This window comes from Chlorocebus sabaeus, chromosome 17 (assembly GCF_047675955.1).
Source record: "Chlorocebus sabaeus isolate Y175 chromosome 17, mChlSab1.0.hap1, whole genome shotgun sequence".
Lineage (NCBI taxonomy): Eukaryota > Metazoa > Chordata > Mammalia > Primates > Cercopithecidae > Chlorocebus > Chlorocebus sabaeus.
The window spans coordinates 50,732,669-50,750,596 of record NC_132920.1 but is presented as its reverse complement, the minus strand read 5'-3'; the positions used below and the strand labels follow the sequence as shown (position 1 = coordinate 50,750,596).

The following is a 17,928-nucleotide window of genomic DNA, read 5'->3' as shown; positions in this document are numbered from 1 at the left end:
AAAGCCCCCTGAGCTTCAATCTCCTCCAGGAACAACAGTATATGTTCCCTATCCTCAGGCAGTCAACAAGAACTGAAGAGGACTTGAGGATCCAAGGGTGATCATCTCTGAGAAGCATTTCCCACTGTCCAATTCCTCCCCGACTAAAAGACTTTGGAGCCGATGTCCACCCTGCTAGCATGGTGTCTATACAGTTCCAGAATCCAAAACTGCCTCATGCATTGAGCAATCTGAAGGCAGAGTTTTTAAGGGTCTAAGGCAAATTCAAAGTTGGCTTTTTGATCATGTTTTTATTTCTTCAGTTAGGGGCAATCTTACGACCCATATCCAGAAAAGGGACAAGTTCTATGAGAGAAAAGAGGTTTTAGAAAAGTAGGCGGGGGAAGAAAAATGGGAAGAGCATTGTCTAAAATATTTTTACTTCTCAGCATTTTACAAGCGCAAAATCTCAGACTCACCTCCAAACTTTTTGAGTCAGAATCTGCATTTTAATGAGAGCCCCAGATGATTCATGTGGTCATTAAAGTTTGAGAAGCACTGAACTAGGACTTACCACTTGCCTCCCAGGTATCCCCTACCCTCATTTACTAACTAGCACATATGGAATGTTACATCGGTAGTGGAAATTCTGGCATTCAGATTCTGGTATTTTCCCTGGGCTGGGTTGCAAAAGAACCTGGGAAGACATTTTAAAAGGCAAAGGGATCCCAAACCTGAGGAGACAGAAAAAGTTAACCTTGCCCCACTCTTAAAATATTTCTACCCCCTACCTTCTGGAATTCTTCCTGGCTGTCTTTTTACCCAAGTTTTCCCTGCAAGTGCTGGAGACCAAGATCTTTCTCCCTAAGCATTCTAAAGCCCCTCCAAAAAACAACAACAACAAACCAACAAAAACCAGGAGAGTAAACAGTGGGAATGTCAGGGTAGCCAACCATTTTCAGGCTAGAAGTTGGGTCCTGTGCACTCTGCCAAAACCTCCAAGCTAGTGCCTGAAAACCTGTTCTCAGTTAGAAATCTGAGAGTTCATAATTTCAATTGTCAAATTAGAATCCATTTCTTGACATCAAACTTGTAGCCAATACAACGGCAAATCATGTAAACACCTGCTTTAGGAGCTAAAATCAAATTCTCCTGTGATTTCCCCCTCTTCATATTCTTAGTGAGTTTAAAGCCAAAATACAATAATAAAAATTTGCCCCAGATTCCTGCACCTAAAACTACGATTTCACTTTTGTTATCAGTTTCACTCTGTACTTACAGATGCAAAATGCATTTCAAAAATAAATTCTTAAATGACTTCTTAAAATTTGAGATGAACAGGAAAGCAAGGTAGGTATTAGTGAATCTGTATTTTAGAGTCATACTGTGAGAATTATGATCCTGATTAATTATTTTAGGAATTAGATAAGTCTAAACCAAATATATTAAACAAACAGAAATCAATGTCTTTATGCAAAATTCACATAGCCCTCTTCTAAAAATGGATCTCTACTCACAGTCACTATAAATCATAAGCAAATTTATATTCTTACATAAACTTTCCTGTCTTGCATACTAGCCAGTATACAAATGGGGACACAAGGAATCTCACCCAGTTGCCAGTTAGCTTCAAGTTTATGATGAGTGAGAGAACAGAGCGTTTGAGTATATGTATGAATTATTTGCTTGGATGCTAAGGATAGGGAATAATACAATTTTAGAACTTTCTTATCTTTACTAATCTTCAGTGGATTAGAAATCTAATTTAGGGAGATGTAGATAATTATCAGTTTTAAAAGAATTTGTTAGATCAGGCTCTCCCCAACTGGAAGACTTTTGGCAAAGTGAACCTTATGTGTTGAAAGCCAGCTGCTCCCAGGGAAACCACTGAGTCTGCTACCCTCCCACATGCCAATTCCCTGGACCCAGAGTCTCCCTCTCCTACATCTAGGTTGGGCTTCTGGCTTATGCTGAAGTAGACATTTATTAGGTAAGTTACACAAGCTGCATATTAAGAGTATGCTTTATGCACACACAAATTGCCTGAAGGATTTATTTTGTATTCAGGATTAGCCATCAACTATAGAGTCTTTTATTTTTTATGTCACAGCATCTTTAAAGGGAATTTCTGTTGCTTTGATACTTGGCATTGCTGCAGCCTTGGGGAACTCTCTAGTCCTGGCTAAAGATTTGGCAACTTGTAGAGTTTACACCAACATGGGGAACCTGATATCTTTCTTCTCAGTGATTTATTCTTTAGAGAGGTGGAAAAAAGTAATAGGTCAATATCACCAGGGTTTTGTCTTTAGATTGAAGGTACTGAGGGAATGATACTTCTTTAAGGGAATCCAGACTACAGATGGTAATGATGAGATCTCAAAGAAGAATGTTGTGAAACATTGGCCCACACCAAGTCATTTACAGTGTTACTAGTTGAACTTCCTCATGGTGCTTGTGTCGCATGTCAGCTCTTATTGAAATTATGTGATAATCATTCTAGAGTCAGCATCTCAATTAGGAATGTCTCTGATTCTATAGCCAGTGTATTCATGCAGAACTTCTCCAGAGTTCATCCCTTTTCCATATACAGTTCACAGAAGCAATACTTTCCCAAAGTTCACTATTTTTAAATTTGGAATTTGGAGAGAGGGCTTTCTATTTTCAGTGATGCTGCAAATTCTGATGGGTAGCTATGGTAACAGCAGTAAGAAATCAGAAACTGTCTACTCAAGGTCCTTTGCCTAGGACATGGCTTTCGTAAAAGGGACAACTTTGCCATAGCTGCAGGAAGAAGTCAGCCAGAGACTTCCAGCTCAGGTGTGACAAAACTAGGCACGAAATACATGCATGCAGATCCTCCAGCTGCCATATGTTGTTAGATCTTACTCGGTTTGAAGAAGCATGGAGTGGCTCTACCTTCGCTGCCTTGGCATAGCTGGGGACGTCTCGACAAGTGTCTGCAGACAGTGTGGAGCAGTGGAAAGAGTACTGGTCTACAAGTAAGAATTTGACCAACTAACGACTCATGAAACTTCGGGCCAATGACTCTGGGTCTCAGTCTGTCCGTCTAAACAATGAAGACGCTCACACTTGCTCTACTTATCTCCCCACCTTGTAAGGAGGTGCAAGGGGAAATGGATGCACGCACTCTTGGCAACCTGATTATAGGCCACCCAACCCCGTCATTTTTATTTTTTTTAAACAGCTATCCCGTTGCAGGGTGTGAACTGCGGAGTAGGACAAGACAACCCCCCCACACCCCGCTCTCCCCAACACACACACACACTGCCACCGTCTGTGCTGCAACCGGATGGGAAAGACAAGCGCCGGCGCCTGGGTGAGCTTTTTCTCTTCTCATCCCAGGCTATTAGGGCAGAGGAAACAGTGGCGGCTGTCTCCAAGGAGCCGCGAGTCCCTGGAGCCTCTAAATCTGCCTCTGAGCCACACGCACGGCCTCCGCGCCTCCCCTCTCTCAGAACGCACCCGGCTGTGGCGAGAGGCCCCGCGCGCTCTCCAGGTGCGATCAATACTTCCTAGAGGGCTTCCGGGCGCTGGGCCGGTGCGCGCATCCTCTCCAAAGCCACAGCGCCGCCCCACTCGTCGTAGCGTCGGTGTTGACATAATTAGACCAAATCTTGAGAGCAAAATAAATGTTCTGTTCGCCTTACAGCCAAACAGATGTTTACAATTCAAATGAAAGAAATACAAACGGCAGGGATTTTTCTTCTCCCCTTCTTCATCTCCAGTGATCGCTCGTTTTTTTCTGACACATTAAAAATGTGTAAGCGATTACAAGAGTTTCCTGTCCCTGTTTGTTCTGTGGTTGCATTTCTGCGAGGAGCACCTGTGAGTTAGGTGGGTAGAATTATTCTCGGCTGCTTCCCCTCTAGCCTCTCACCCTTCCAAACCCTCCTCCCCCATGTTACCCCTCCCCCACGGCAGTTGATATTAATTGTAATCAAACAGCAAAGGATGCGGACTTAATTGGAATCAAGTAGGCCTTTGATGATGTGTCAGGAGCGAATTGTGCTGTTTGGGGGAAGGGTATAACATTACAGACATAGCTGGATTACCAGGGCCGAATGAGCTTCTCCTTTTGTAGATTTTAGGTAGAACAAAAGAAAGAGAGGTGTGCGTGAAGAGACTGGCTGTTTTAATGTGGTGGTAGGTGTGTAATGGTGGATATTAGGGTGTGTGTATGGCGGGGGCGGGGGGGGGAGATTAATCCCCATTCCCCACTGCAGAAAGTGTTTTGGCTTCTGTTGATTTTCAAAGCAGTTAAAGAAATTAGAGAAAAGGCTGTAGGCTGTTCTTCCCCTCTGCAACCCCCAACTCCCCAAAAAGATTTCCAACAAATCATGCCTCTGGATGCTTTGGTACGAGAGTTTTGGATTTCACATAAAGGAGACTGAATTTCAAACCTGCAGAATCTGCACTGGGGACCAAGGAGGCAGGCGAGGCTTGAGGTGTATCTCCGGCTGGCTCTATCTTCACCCATAATGGATGAACCATAGAGATGAGTTTTGGCTAGCAAGAGTAGAGATTCCAGGTAGTCCATCTGGAATCCGAAGAGTACTGACAAAGGAAGAAGGGCAAGGCTTCCCATCCTCCTCCAATTGTACTCCTTCAGGAGCTGCTGAAAGAGCCAACGGTTTTCTCCAACCCGAATTCCAAGGCTCTGAGCCTTCTTGAAACCCAGAGAAGCAGAGGAAACCGCGTCCTCCTGCCAAGCAGCCTGCTGCCGGCCTTGAGGCTGGCTAAAGGGAAAAGTGGTCAGGTCCTTCTACTCTGTTATTGGCAGACTGGGCAGTTGAAGCTAAGGTTCCATTTCAAGGAAGCACTTTTTTTTTTTTTTTTTTAAAGAAATTAAATCAGATCTGACAATGTTTATACCGCGGCGTAAATGCCTTTGCCTTGGCGTGCCAGTCACCTCTAAGCGATCTGACAAACTCAAACTTTCTTAAAACGTGCAGAGTTCAGATCATATTAATTCCCCCAAAATGTTTTGATTCAAAGTAGTTTGTATTTTGTGTAGCCACGGGCAATCAGGAAAGCGCTCCTGCCTGCCCATGGCCGGGTCCGCTCCCTCTTCGCGTGGCCCAGAGGCTACGGCAGTATTTAAGCTTCTGAAATTAGCCTGGGGCTGCAAGGCAGAATGATCACAAAGCGAAACAAGGGCGCTTCCCCTCTCCACTTTTTTCATTTTCTTCCTCTCCCGTCCCCCGCCCCCCCCCTCCCCGCCCTTTTTAGTTGCCATCCCGATTTCACGAAAGAGACCAGGGCCAAAATGTCACTTTCCACCCACGTAAGGAAAAGCTGGTTCTTCTCATCTAGCCCACTTCTGAGGTCCACAGCCACTACCCACTTGAACCCCCACCCTACGATTCCAATATGGATCCATTTATTATGAGTTTCATAATCACCATCGTCATCAACATTGTTCACTTATTATTAAATACTCAGAGCAAGAAATGAAAGGGACCGGTGTCTGACAAAGGGGAGGGGGCCATAAGGGAGCCTCAGAAGATTCAGGGGGGAAAAAAGAGTGGGTTTTTCTTTCTTTTTTTAATGATTAAAAACACAGACGACTCCTGTAAATAGAAGCCTCATTTCTTCAAGAGATGCCTTTTGAAACCCGGTATCTGAATATTCAACGAAGGCAAAGCTCCACTCTGTACGTACAACATTAATATGATCTCTGCAGAATTTGCTACTCAGTAATATTAACATATCAAAGCCTACGCCCGAGGCGAAAGAAGCTATCGATACGCAAGCACAGGGTAAAGTAAAGATTATTGGTTCTGATGGTTGGAGTGGCGGAGCTGCGGGCAAAATCGCGCACACCATTAACCGAGAGTGAGCGCGCAGGGAGCTGCGCCTCTGAGGCGGTGGCAAATATTTTATCTAGGTGGTAATTACCTCGCTGCTGCCCCCTCTTCCACGAAGTCTTTGGCTATCGGGCCTTCGTTACAGGCTAAAATAATGTAATTGCCACTTAACAAAGTGAGTCAGGGCGATGCTATTTTGTTCTTTACAAGTTGAAGTCACCAAATGTAAAGAACAACTGAGAACGCCCAAGCCCTCCACGCCACTGCAAACCAGGACAATGTCCGTGATTAACTCATGTAAAGTACATAGGCACCTATATTTCCTCAAGAACACCATTTGGGGTCTTTGAAAGTGGAATCTATTTATTTTTCCTCCCATAGTACATTCTAGAAACCATTAGAAATGTAAATTGATTCGGGAACTTAGCACAAGAGAGAAAATGGTGAAAAGCTGTGCTTTGCAATAAACCATGTTTCATGTGGTGGGTCATCTGTAAAGCATGAACTGGAAAAGAAATAGACATTTTTATCTCAGCTGTTAGACAATATCGGGTTATATGAAGTATGGCAGTATAATAGAGCACTTGAGTTAATGTCTTCCTGATTTTTGATGAACACAAATAGTCTGAGCTGTTGATATTAGGGGTACTGTGTACTACCATGACAATTGAGAAAATAGGCTTCTTTAGGTTTTGTAAAAGGGAGTTCTGAGATGAGGGGCTGGGCAGGCTGCAGCAAAATATACACCCTCTTTTGGGAATACACTTCCTTGCTACCCACTTGTAAATTGTCATGAACATTGATTGTTTCAGAGTAAATAGGCACGTATAGACACACACCCTCCTTTCCACGGCTCAACTAGGTTAACTGGCCTTTCTCTAAGACACGTGGAAATAGAATAAACTCAGCAGCTAAAATCTGAATTCCTACGAAAGGGGGTTTAGTCACACAAGACAGACGTAAACCCCAAGTTACATTCCCTTTCTCTCTGGAGCTTCACTGTTCTCATACGACATCAATATTTGGTTTCAAGTAGCAGATTCAACGACGATTTTTAGGTGAAACGAATAGGGACCGAATTCTACAGGAATAATAAAGCATCACCTAAGGAGGATAATTTCTGTGACTCTGATAAAGTAGCTAACATTTTGGAGATACTTAAGAGCTTTGGCCTTTCTTCGGAATTGTGTGAGGGGGTGAGAGGGTGTCCCATAAATCTCTTCCCAGAAATTCAATTGATTCCAAAGCCTCTTCCTCTCCAGCTCCCTCCTCGGCCTCAAGTAATTCCACCCTCTGTCAGATATCTTATGCTCAGATGCAGTTTCCAAGCATATGAGAAGGTGATCTTGGTGTAAGTGTGGAACTGAATGCAAAACTACAGTAGTAAAAGGCCGGCTGTGGGAGAAGCGGGCTCCCGTACCTAATTAGTGGCGCTGTCCTTCAGCACCACCGACGTCTCTACGCGCCCTGGGTGCTCTTGCCTCACCTTATTTTTACCCGTCCCAACAGACCCCTGATCAGCACATCTCACCTGGTCCCCTGTTCACTGTGTAAATTTTTTTTTTTTTTTTTTTTTGCCTCCTCCAACAGCGTGCATTCAATATTCATCAGTCTTGGGCCTTATTTTATTCCATTTCAATATGTCTGAGTACCAGCGTGGATGGCAAGTATGATACTTCTCATTTAAAAAATCTTTGTAGAGCTATACCACTAGTGTGTGTGTGTGTGTGTGTGTGTGTGTGTGTGTGTGAATCTCGATAGGGTGAACCAACAAGAGTTGAGCAGCTCTTTTAAATTTAATGTAAACTACCCACATCCACTAGAACAATACCCAAGTTCCAAAGGGAAAGCACCCTTTGTTTTCTTTCCCCGTCAGTTTAAATGGAGTTTACATTGGACACTGGGATGTAAAATCTGCAGTTTCAATGTGAAAGAATCAACTGACTTCTACCAGCACATTTCTCTATCCAGAAAAGCAAATCTTCCAAGAAACTTTCAAAGCGATGATGAGGGGCTGAAGGACACTTATTTGGTCCCATCAGAAGAGGCTCAGTTTTTAGTGTTCTGTTACTGCAGACAACTGTGATCCTGAAGCAGGAATTAGTCTTGTTGAATAGACCACATCTTATTAATTCGTATGAAGTTAGGATAACAGCTGGTCCCTCTTGCCTTGTGTGCTGCTTGGGTTACTCAGCTTGCTAGGGAAATAAACTTCAGAAGCTTTGGGTACAGTTAAGTAGGGGAAGCTAGCAAAATCTGCACTGCCTCAAGGCCCTGAGAATGTCATAGTTCAAAACCTTTTGTCAAAATGGAACATCTGAGATGCAGCCCCCTTTAGTGCCAGGGCTGAAAGCAACAGCTCTCTCCTCTCCTCTTGCCTTCCCCCACCTTCCAATTCCATGGGTAACTCTGGATTCAGATGTTTCCCTCAACAGATGGGAACAAGAAAGCTTTATCCAGTACAGTTAACACCACCTCCTCCTCCCACCCTCCCTTAAAGAAAGAAATGTTCTGGACACTTAGAAAAATAAGGGCAGCTACAATATTGGTGTTTCATTAGCCTCCCCTAAAGCCTCAGTGATCTAGCCTTTCACAGAATCCTTCAAAGCCTCAAGCTAACACCATCACCTCAGACACCCAGGCTGTGGCTAGCACATTTAGGGCTAAAAAAGAAACTCTGTTTGAGGATGTGGTATTAGTGCTGGGGGAAGGGGCTGTGAGAAGCTTCTTTATTTCTTTCTTTCTTTCTTTTTTTCTTTCTTTCTCTCTCTCTCTCTCTCTCTGCCTTTTTCTTTTTTCTTTCCTTCTGCCTCTAACTTTGATTCTGTCACTGGTCTGTGAGGAGCAACAAATATCTCCTATCACAAGCCTTCTGGGCACAGCCTGGGTTCAAACCTTAATGGAAGAAAGGAGGCTTTTAAATGTGGATATGCCAGTGTCGGACTAGAATAATTGACTAAGTATAATTGTTTTCTTAATCATCAGAAAAGGAATCTGAGCACAACCAGATCTTCTAAACAAAGTAAGTAACAGATAGGAGAAGAATGTCTAGGGTTAATATGTTGTTACTTGTTACTTACCTCTTCTTATCACTCCACCTTGGCCATTGAGAACAAGCCCACACTGGGCTTCCACAGAGCCCTTAATAAAAGAAACAGAAATAACATTACTTAAATGGATACTCACATATATGACCATGTAGGTGAAGTCTTTTAGACTAGCCCATCTCTGAACTCTGTCTCAGTAGACATTTAAAAGTAAGCATTGAGCTGAAGCAAGCTTTCCAGCAAACATAATTTTTTAAAAATTGCAAGAAAAACCACAATATAAAAGTTGTATAAATCTTAAGGTATGCATTTTACATCACCATACAATATTACACTTCAAAGTGCCTGGGAGTCTTTCATCTTGGCATAAGAGAATGAGAAGTCCTTTGAGTCCCCATCAAGACACACAGCATATATACAGACAGTGTACACTCAGCACTTTCTGAGTAGAGCAAATCACACCTAGAGTGTCAAGTCTGGGACTGTGGGTTTCTTGAGGACACAGAGGAACTATTTCATATGCAGGATTCAGGATGTCTTATAGAGGTTTTGTTTTACCCCAACTGTAGGAACATCCTATAATGCCACCCAAAATGGACCTTATGAAGGAAAAACCTTCAGGTTCACTCACTGTAGACCTTCAAGATCCTAATGGATTGAGGAATCCCTGGAGCTGGAGAGATGGAAAGGGTTTGCTGATTTTTGATTAAGAAAAATAAAAATTTCTCCCTGTCTGTCCTTTTCTTTTTTCCCAAATCGAAATGTGTTAAAGGCTCATTTTCCTTTACAAACAAACGAGGTATTGGACATGAAAGAGGGCTTGAAGGGTGTTAACCTACCCAACAGCCCGTGAAGAGTTAAGTAAATGCGGAGAGAGTCGGTGCATAATAAAAACCCACTTTACAAAACAACCTTTACAACCCTGGCTCCCTTTTGCCTCCCCATTTTCACCATATTGAGGCAGGCCTGTAAGACCCCCCTTTTCAACCTACTCACGAGCTCTTTCTTATTTTAAATGTTCTGCCTTAAAGTGATTATCAAATCAATATGAAAAAAAAAACTTGGAGACTGAGCATAAATTAAAGCGGTGATGGGAAAAGGTGTGACAGTTTCCTTTGTTGGCCATAGCAAATCTTTTTAGGGGACTCAAAGATGGAACTGAAGCCACAAGACTGTTTGCATCTGTTAGGCAGACTTAGACCGCCCTCCAAACCATTGGACTTTCACTTAAAATTCTGTGCAGGAAAAAGTATATTTACATTTGTTGCATTTGAAATGAGGCATATGCTGATGAATGTTTTAAAAAGGAAGAAATAAAAGGAGAGAGACGGGTTTCTCCCACACACTCCCTCCCCATTTCTTGTTTTAGAAGTAGCTATGTCTCTTTTTTCTTTTTCATTCTGCCAACTTGGTGCAAGAACAGTGGAAGAAAATAACTTGTCAGATTTACAAACTTGCTACATAGCATTCATAGATTAGATAAAGATAAATATATATTATGATATATACATACATGGATATATCTATGTAAGGGTATAAACGTATATCACACGCAGTACTATATTTCTTCTAGTATCTTGGAGTGTGTCCCTTAGTAAGCGTAATCTTGCTTCACTATGAGTAATAAAAGAGAAAAGGGACATTTGTATATGGAAAAAGAGATAGGCTGAGGAAAAGGTTTCAAAATATCTGAAATGTAGATGATAAATGGTCTCAAAGCTCTCCAAGGCAGTGAACTACTTTTCCTCCCACTCTCTGGCGCACGGTTACAATGTTTATTTTCTTAGAAGAAACGAATCTTGGTTTCTTCACTTAACAAACTTTTTTCCCTCATAAGTAAAACATGTTGTTTGGTCGGATGACATTGCATAAATGACCAGTTGAATGGCACTAAGTCGAAAATGGGATAAACTACGGTGTCCTTTTGCACGGGATTCGCTCTTTGTCTAGTGCTTGCAAATGTTCTAATCCCCTCTTTTGAAAAATGCCCGGCTTTGTGCCTAGCACAGAAAAAAAATTTGTACAGATACAAAAAAATCAGCAACAGACGCGGCTATTAAAAGGAGTAAATAGGTTTTAGTTGAGCTAAGCATTGAATGGCAGATTTTTTCCCTCTTGAGACATAAGGGGATCCTTGTGAAAAATGTAAAAATGCCCTGAGCGTATAAAATTATTTTGTGAATATAAATGTAGAAAGTCAAGGTTTATGCAGCCAAATCTTTTTTCTTGTGTACCGATCTTACTGCTACGGCTCTTTGTTGGAACTGTAAGGGCTTTCGCTTTAATTTAAAAATAATCTCTTGCTCAAAGGTAAATGAGGAGGAAAGATTTTCTGTGCGCAACAAGGGATCTCTTACGTCTCCAACTTGTGTTCTTAGAATATTTCCCTATTTGTCCTGGAGAGTGTGAAGAAGGTGGCCAGCTTTGTGCAGACAGAAAAAGTAGGAACTCACAGATAGAACTGCACTTTCAGCTAAAAGGAGCTAAAAATATGGGTCTTTTGAATTCTTTTCTGGGTATTTGTGGGCTCATTTGTTTGAAATATGCCTATGGCAACATAATTGCATACTTATAAATTCTATTGTTGGCAAAGAATGTGCAAACATGTGTTAAGAAATAAAATAGAAGAGGGATCATCTGATTGAGTGATGGCCTCCACAGTGTCTGAATACCTGCCTTCTTTCCTTCCTTCTTCTTTTTCTCCCTTTTTCCTTCCTTTTCTCCTTCCTCCCTTCCTTCTTTATTTTTCCCCTTTCGCTACCTTTATTGCCTCATTTTTGTCTTTTTAAGGAGGTGCATTTTATATAAAATGTAATGGCTTGAAGAGCAAAAATAAACTTGTAAATTACCTAACTGGGCTGAGGTTTTGAGTGCACATCAGGCAGAGAGAATTGAACTCAACCTATACTCCGGTAAAGTGCACTGTGCAGATTATTTCCTTGGGGTAGACCTTTGAGATTTTCATTTGCGATTCTTTACTTTCCATAGATATCTAGTGCATTCGGTGAAACTTTTGCTCAAGCTTACAGTCCCAACAATCTTCTTAGAACAAGCCTATTTGTAGTAAAATCTCCACAAGCTCAGTCTGAGACAAACACCTGGGACGCCTCGGAAGACCCTGTAAAGTGCGGAGATTGAGAGTACGATTGGTCATCAATTTATTGGGTCTTACTCTGAGTCCAGTTGGCCCAACCCCAGACTTCTCGATCTCCTCCACCTTATTCCCTCAGGGTCACAAATGTTGATTCACGTAAGACTTCTGTGAGGACTAACCAAAGGTCGAGGGCCGCAGCCGCCCGGACTCCCGCGCGTCCAGGTGAAATGCCTGGCTCCAATGAGAGGAAAAGAACAGGCACACTCCTCCTCTAATTGTTTTGATAACTTTCCATAAGTGGGGTGTGTGTGTGTGTGTGTGTGTGTGTGTGTGAGACAGAGAGAGAGAGAGAGAGAGAGGAGAGAAGAGAGAGAGACGCTGTACAAACGGAGCCTTAATGGGGCGGGAGGGGGAGGGCGAAGAGGGGAGGGAGCAGACAAATTCGCTGCATGCTTATTTACCTGCAAGTCGTCTGCTCCCGCGGCGGCCAGCCCCAGGCTGGGCCCTGGCAGGAGTCTTTGATCTGGGTGCATTCCATACTGAGAGCCATGGCTCATGAGGGACAGGTCGTGGCGGCGGTAGGCATCGAGGCAGCCCAGCTCCCGCCTCTGCTCGTCCAGGCAGGACGACTTGAGCGCCCGCGCATTGTGCAGGTTAATAAAGTCGGTGGGCTCCCCGTGGTGGATCTGCTGGTAGTACTGTTGCGAGTGGTGGAGCGAGTTCAGAGAGTAGGCGTCGGGGGTGACGGCCGGGTGGCTGTGCTGAAACTCGTAATGGAAGGACTGGTGGTGGAGCGGGGTGTACTGGTGGTTAGTGGAGAAGTAGGGGGACGCAAACTCGGTGCCGGTGGTGGAGTAAGTTAAAGGAGAGGAGGAGGAATAGGCGACAGTGGAATTGGCTACGGACTCCAGACAGCCAAGCTGCATCAAACGGTAGCTGTTTGATCCGTCGTGACGTATCTGGAAGGAAGAGGGGGAAAAGGGAGAGCAGAAAAACTTGAGGTTTGTCATTTTGCAACTAAGGCGCCACTCTCCCAGAGCCAGGAGCTTTCTCTGGCACTCCAAGGAAAGCGAGCGCGTAAGACTCGGGCCGAGCCGAAGCCGGGTCTCAGCGTCTTCACCAGAGCGCCTTTGCAAACAGGCGAACTGGGGGTGGGCGGCCTCGTCCTCATAGTCTAGAGAGCGGAAAAAAATCCCCCACCCTATATAGGTGCGGGTGACACCACACACGCACACACACACACAGACACACACGCACAGACACACACACAGCCCCTGCCCAACTTGTGCAGGGAGCTTAGCGTTGGGATCCAAGTTTGCAACTGACTCCGGGGCCGCGGTAGTAGAGGAACGAGTCCACCCGAAAAGAGCGCTGGCCCCCGCCGCCTTGCCTCTCCAACTAGACCCCAGCATCGAAATTCTGCGCCTGTTTATGCCGAGATGTTCGGCCCGGGCTGCTCAAAATCATTGTCCATATATTTTTAAAAATCCAGTGTGCAAATCGTTCAACTTGCTCCCTTCCTTAGTCATTTGAGGGAGGGAATCCGACTCCCTCTTTTCTGCTTCCTTTTCCTTGAATAAGCCCATTCCAAAAGGGGTGCGTTTTCCCCATCCCCCTTGTCCACCTACTGCTCCCCCATCAGTCCCTTTTCTTTGCTTTTCTGAGAATCTTTTTTCCGTCTCTATCTCTTTCTCCTCACCCCCCCCTCCCTTTTATTATTAGGATTATGTTTTCCCGCTCATTATGGCAAATGTTTCTTAACGTGGCAGAGAGTTGCCCTCCCTGGCGACAGATGTCATAACGAACTTTCTCCCCTTTCCTTCCTTAACTTCCCCCGAAAGACAGATTATAATTAAACGTAACGGTCCAATATAGATTAGAGACAGGGGAGGCTGCCACCGCCGCCGCCACCGCCGCCGCCGCCACACACACGCGCGCTCAAAAAAAAAAAAAAAAAAAAAAAAAAAAAAAAAAAAAAAAAAAGTAATAATACCTCGGCATCGTGGACTAGTCCCGGAAAGGTAGTTGACATGTTGGGTTTCTCCGAAAGCTTACGATGCAATTTCCCCCTCCAAAAAAAGAATCGGGAAAAAAAATCCAAAGTTCTTGTATTTTCCAATTTTTAAAGGAAAAAAATGTTCTATAGATAGATATACAAATTGTAATGGTTTTGCCCGGATCAGATAGCTCCTTGCCTCGTACCCACTTAAAAACCTGTAGGAACAAAATTTTCCCTCTGCACAAAAGCAGCTCCCTGGAACAGATTTTGTACTTGCTGAGTATTTCTTTGGCTGATGTCGTAGGTCCCTTGGTAATATAGAAGTTTTGAAAATTAAGCATCAGCACTGAGAACTGGGAGGACAATAGGCAGAAGAGATTTATCCCAGGAGACAAGGAATAAATATTGTATCTTCGCCTAATAAGGAACTGGAGGTTCTTTCAACATTTTTATCCGTTTTTTCCAACCTTTATCATGCTTTTCTATACCGACTGAGGTGGGGACTCATCTCTGTGGAGAGTATTTGCACACATTTTATTGTGAAGCTAGATATCTAGCTCCAATATATGTATATTAGAGATAGAAATATATATTAATTAAAGCTTCCTTTTATATGGGTAAGTGTTCATTCCTATTGGTTCCACTCCCTGGATGCTGAAAGCTGCTTTTTCCAACAACCACCCTAATCAATTTTGCCCAGATTGGGGTGTCTGCCTTCGCCCAAGTGGAAACAATGCTGATCTTTCCATATTTACATTGAATTCGGGTTCTTTCCCCTTTTTTGAAAGGCAAAATCAGGCGGTGGTTTACACTTTTCAGCAGCTTTAAAAATAAATAACGGTGATGGACAGTCCCAAGTTTCCATCATCAGGAAATGGTGTAACTGGCAATGCATTTAGGAAAAATGAAGGGGAATAAAGATTTGAGACAAGATTCTACATTTAGGCAAAATGTTGTCTTTCACTCCCCAACCCAAACCATATCCCCCCTCTTTTGTGCTTTTCTTCTTTCCTTTTGGAAACAGTGCTGGTGGTGGTGGGGTGTAGACCGTTTAGCAGTAGCATTAGGTTTTGGAACACCATTACCCCCAAAATAACCCTTAAACGCTTGGAAGTTATATTTTATAAATAGAGGGCAGGAAGGAAGCAGTGCACACCTATTTCCATCTCTTCAGTGGATTTCTTGACTTTCAAACAGTTTTTGAGCTTTCCTTCGTTCAAAATTCAGCTTCCTTCACCAAGCTGTCTAGTGCCTGGAGGGGGTGGTGGTGGCTATAAACCTGAAATACTGAGGCTTTGCTCCTCAGTGTCTATATTACAAAAAAGAACTGGCTGGCCCCACAGACTCATCTCATAGATAGAAGGGGTAATTCAGTCTTAATTGCCATTTCATTTGGTTTGCTTTCAAGTGTTTAAGCTGAGGTGTCTTAATAATAAGCCGCAGGCAAACAGGCATGTGGCTTTTTTTTTTTTTTTTTTTTTTTAGATTGGGGTTTGAGAGGGTTTATTAGGATCTGCTCATGCAGGCTAACTGGGGCTGTCACTCAGAGCTCTTTGCTTTACACAAATGGACAAAGGCACACGACAAGAATTGAAATGTATTGTCTGAAATGGAGATACACGATTCTTCAGCCCCTCATGGGGTCAGCAGCCAACACTTGCTCCCTATTTCAAGGTGTGCCAGTGCCGCCCGCCCCACCGCTCTCCTTGAAATTCCATATTTTGGCCTAATGAGGTAAGAAGACTGAGAGACCAATGATGACAAAAAGGAAGAATATCCAACTTGATCTTTAAGTAAAAGGGGTAAAATGAGTGCTGTTGGCTCTAGGGGTTGAATCCCAAAAATGTTTGCAGTGGAGTCTTTGTTTACCAGGTCTGAGTGGGGCCTCCATAGCTTACCAACAGAGAAAATAACTAATCCAATCATCTCTGGTAGGTGGAGACTGCCCCCATGACCTTAACCCAGGCACCCCAGTCCCTGGGAAAGTGCAGACCACTCCCGGGAAGAATACGTAGGACCCACAGGTTATCTTGGGGAATGCCCAGGTGTGCTTTTCCTGGTGGATGATATTAGCTAGCCCTTCTCAGACATGTTGCAATCTCCTTCCCAACCCCTCTACTGTCAGATACATCTTCATTGAAGGTGAAAGTACCTTCTTTTCCCAGTTTAGGTCCAGGCAGCAGACATAAAACCCTCTCCCTGGGGAACAACAATGAGGAGGCTCAGGAAGATGTGGTCGCCTGCTCTGCCTGCTGGCCCAGCGTGTTTGGTCCACATGTTTGTCCCTGTCTGGAATAAGAGCCACACATAGCCCCCTCACCCCTGCTACCACACTCAGAAGATGTAACTTTATGATAGTCTTGGTAATGAGCTCTAGCCTTGAATTGAGTACACCCCACGGAATGACCTCCAGTAGCCCGGACCCTGTGAACATCAGGACATCACCAACTAACTGGCAATCGTCCCATTCCACCCCCTAACCCCACTTTCATGGTTCACTTTCCTGAGTGACGTTTAGGTATCCAAACAAAGAGTGTCCAGGGCTTAACTTATGTGCTTGTTGAACTCTTGTGGACTTGAAGGGAACCTAAAGATACTGAAGAATGAGAAAAAAAAAAAAAAAAAAAAAAAAACACCTTTCATTTGTACTTAAGGAAAATGAAGCAGGAAGGATAAAATGCCTCTCCTTTAGTTTCGAGATTTCCTTTGCCAGGGCCCTTGACCATCTTAGAAAGCGTCTCTCTTAACCCTATGTCTTGGCTTCCCACATCAGCATCTGAACTGCAGGGAAACTTCATTTGGCCAACTGCTCCCTCCCACCTCATCCCAACTTAAAAAAAATAAAAAAAGCTGTTTCCCCCTGAAAGAAACAAAGTTGAGGAAATCATCCATGCCATATGCACATACTGGTCAGCACTCCCTTCCATCTGCTCTGGGGTTGCTCAGCGCGCCCCTTTTCTAAAGAAACTCATTGAGGCAGGTGTGTGGTGTGTTTTGTGCCTGTGTGTGTGTGTGTGTGTGTGTGATGTGTGCATGTGTAGCGTTCACTTCTGTCAGACACCCCACCATCCAATTAATAGTCTTGAGCAATTAATAAGCGTTGTGTGACTTGACCCAAAGACTGGGCATTTTAGCAAAGTTGATTCCTCTTTCTCTGTTTTGCTTCTTTTCCGGAGAGTGATTGGCCATTCATTTTCCAGCGGGTGGCGTAATTGAATTAACTGGCCACAGCACTCTGGAGACTCGGTGACTATTGCCTGGGGCCCCCTCCAACAGGGAAACCATGGTGCGCATTCCAGCCTCAGTCAGAGGCCAGGCCGACGTCAGTCACTCAAAATAGCCGGCAAGAGCACGGTGGATATGCTGCTGGCCTTGCACCCCAGAAGCTAAAAAGGTTATTCCTCAGCACTTAGTACTCCTGTTCTTCCTTCTGGTTCCATGCTCCACATGCCAGGAAGGAATGTCTTCTGGCAGTCAGTTTAGGAATCTGCAAAGAAATCTTTATATATATATCATTACTATCTTGTTCAGGATCCAGAGCTGGAAGAGTTTTGGGGTAGTCGCAAATTCCTTCCTGGGCTTTTAGGCCAGTGTCATTCATATCACTGTAGTTTTCATCCAATCTCAAACATCTTCACTGAAAGAGTTTGCCACTCCACTCTGTGTTTGAGGTTGGTGAACAATTACAAACGAACTCATGCCTATCCTTAGCTTTAATACATGTGTATTTCTTCAGGTTTCTTTCTTTTTTTCTTTCTTTTGGTACTTAGGATTTCCTTTGCTATTGCAAATTGATTTTGTTTTTTTATTGCTTGAATATACTTCTCCCACAATATTGCCTATATAATACTGAGCAAAGTGGAATAATTATTGGAATTATTTTGGGCATCTTGAAACCAAAATATTTTCTTGGATGTATTTAGACACATGAATCAACCAGAATATGTTCTTTGCTCTCTCACTTTTGCCTTCCCTCCCCTT

General features: G+C 43.6%; 1 protein-coding gene across 1 annotated transcript in view; it reads right to left on the bottom strand.

The window, feature by feature from the left end:
• The window catches only part of TFAP2D (transcription factor AP-2 delta), a 56,732-nt gene extending 42,226 nt beyond the window's left edge, over positions 1-14,506 (bottom strand). The window contains exons 1-3 of the mRNA XM_038006164.1: positions 13,942-14,506; positions 12,410-12,907; positions 8,888-8,948 (exon numbers count right to left, since the gene is read on the bottom strand). Coding sequence (XP_037862092.1) covers positions 8,888-8,948; positions 12,410-12,907; positions 13,942-13,980 — 598 coding nt within the window. The 5' untranslated portion in view covers positions 13,981-14,506. The remainder of the gene's footprint in view (positions 1-8,887; positions 8,949-12,409; positions 12,908-13,941) is intronic.
• Positions 14,507-17,928: the final 3,422 nt, after the last annotated feature.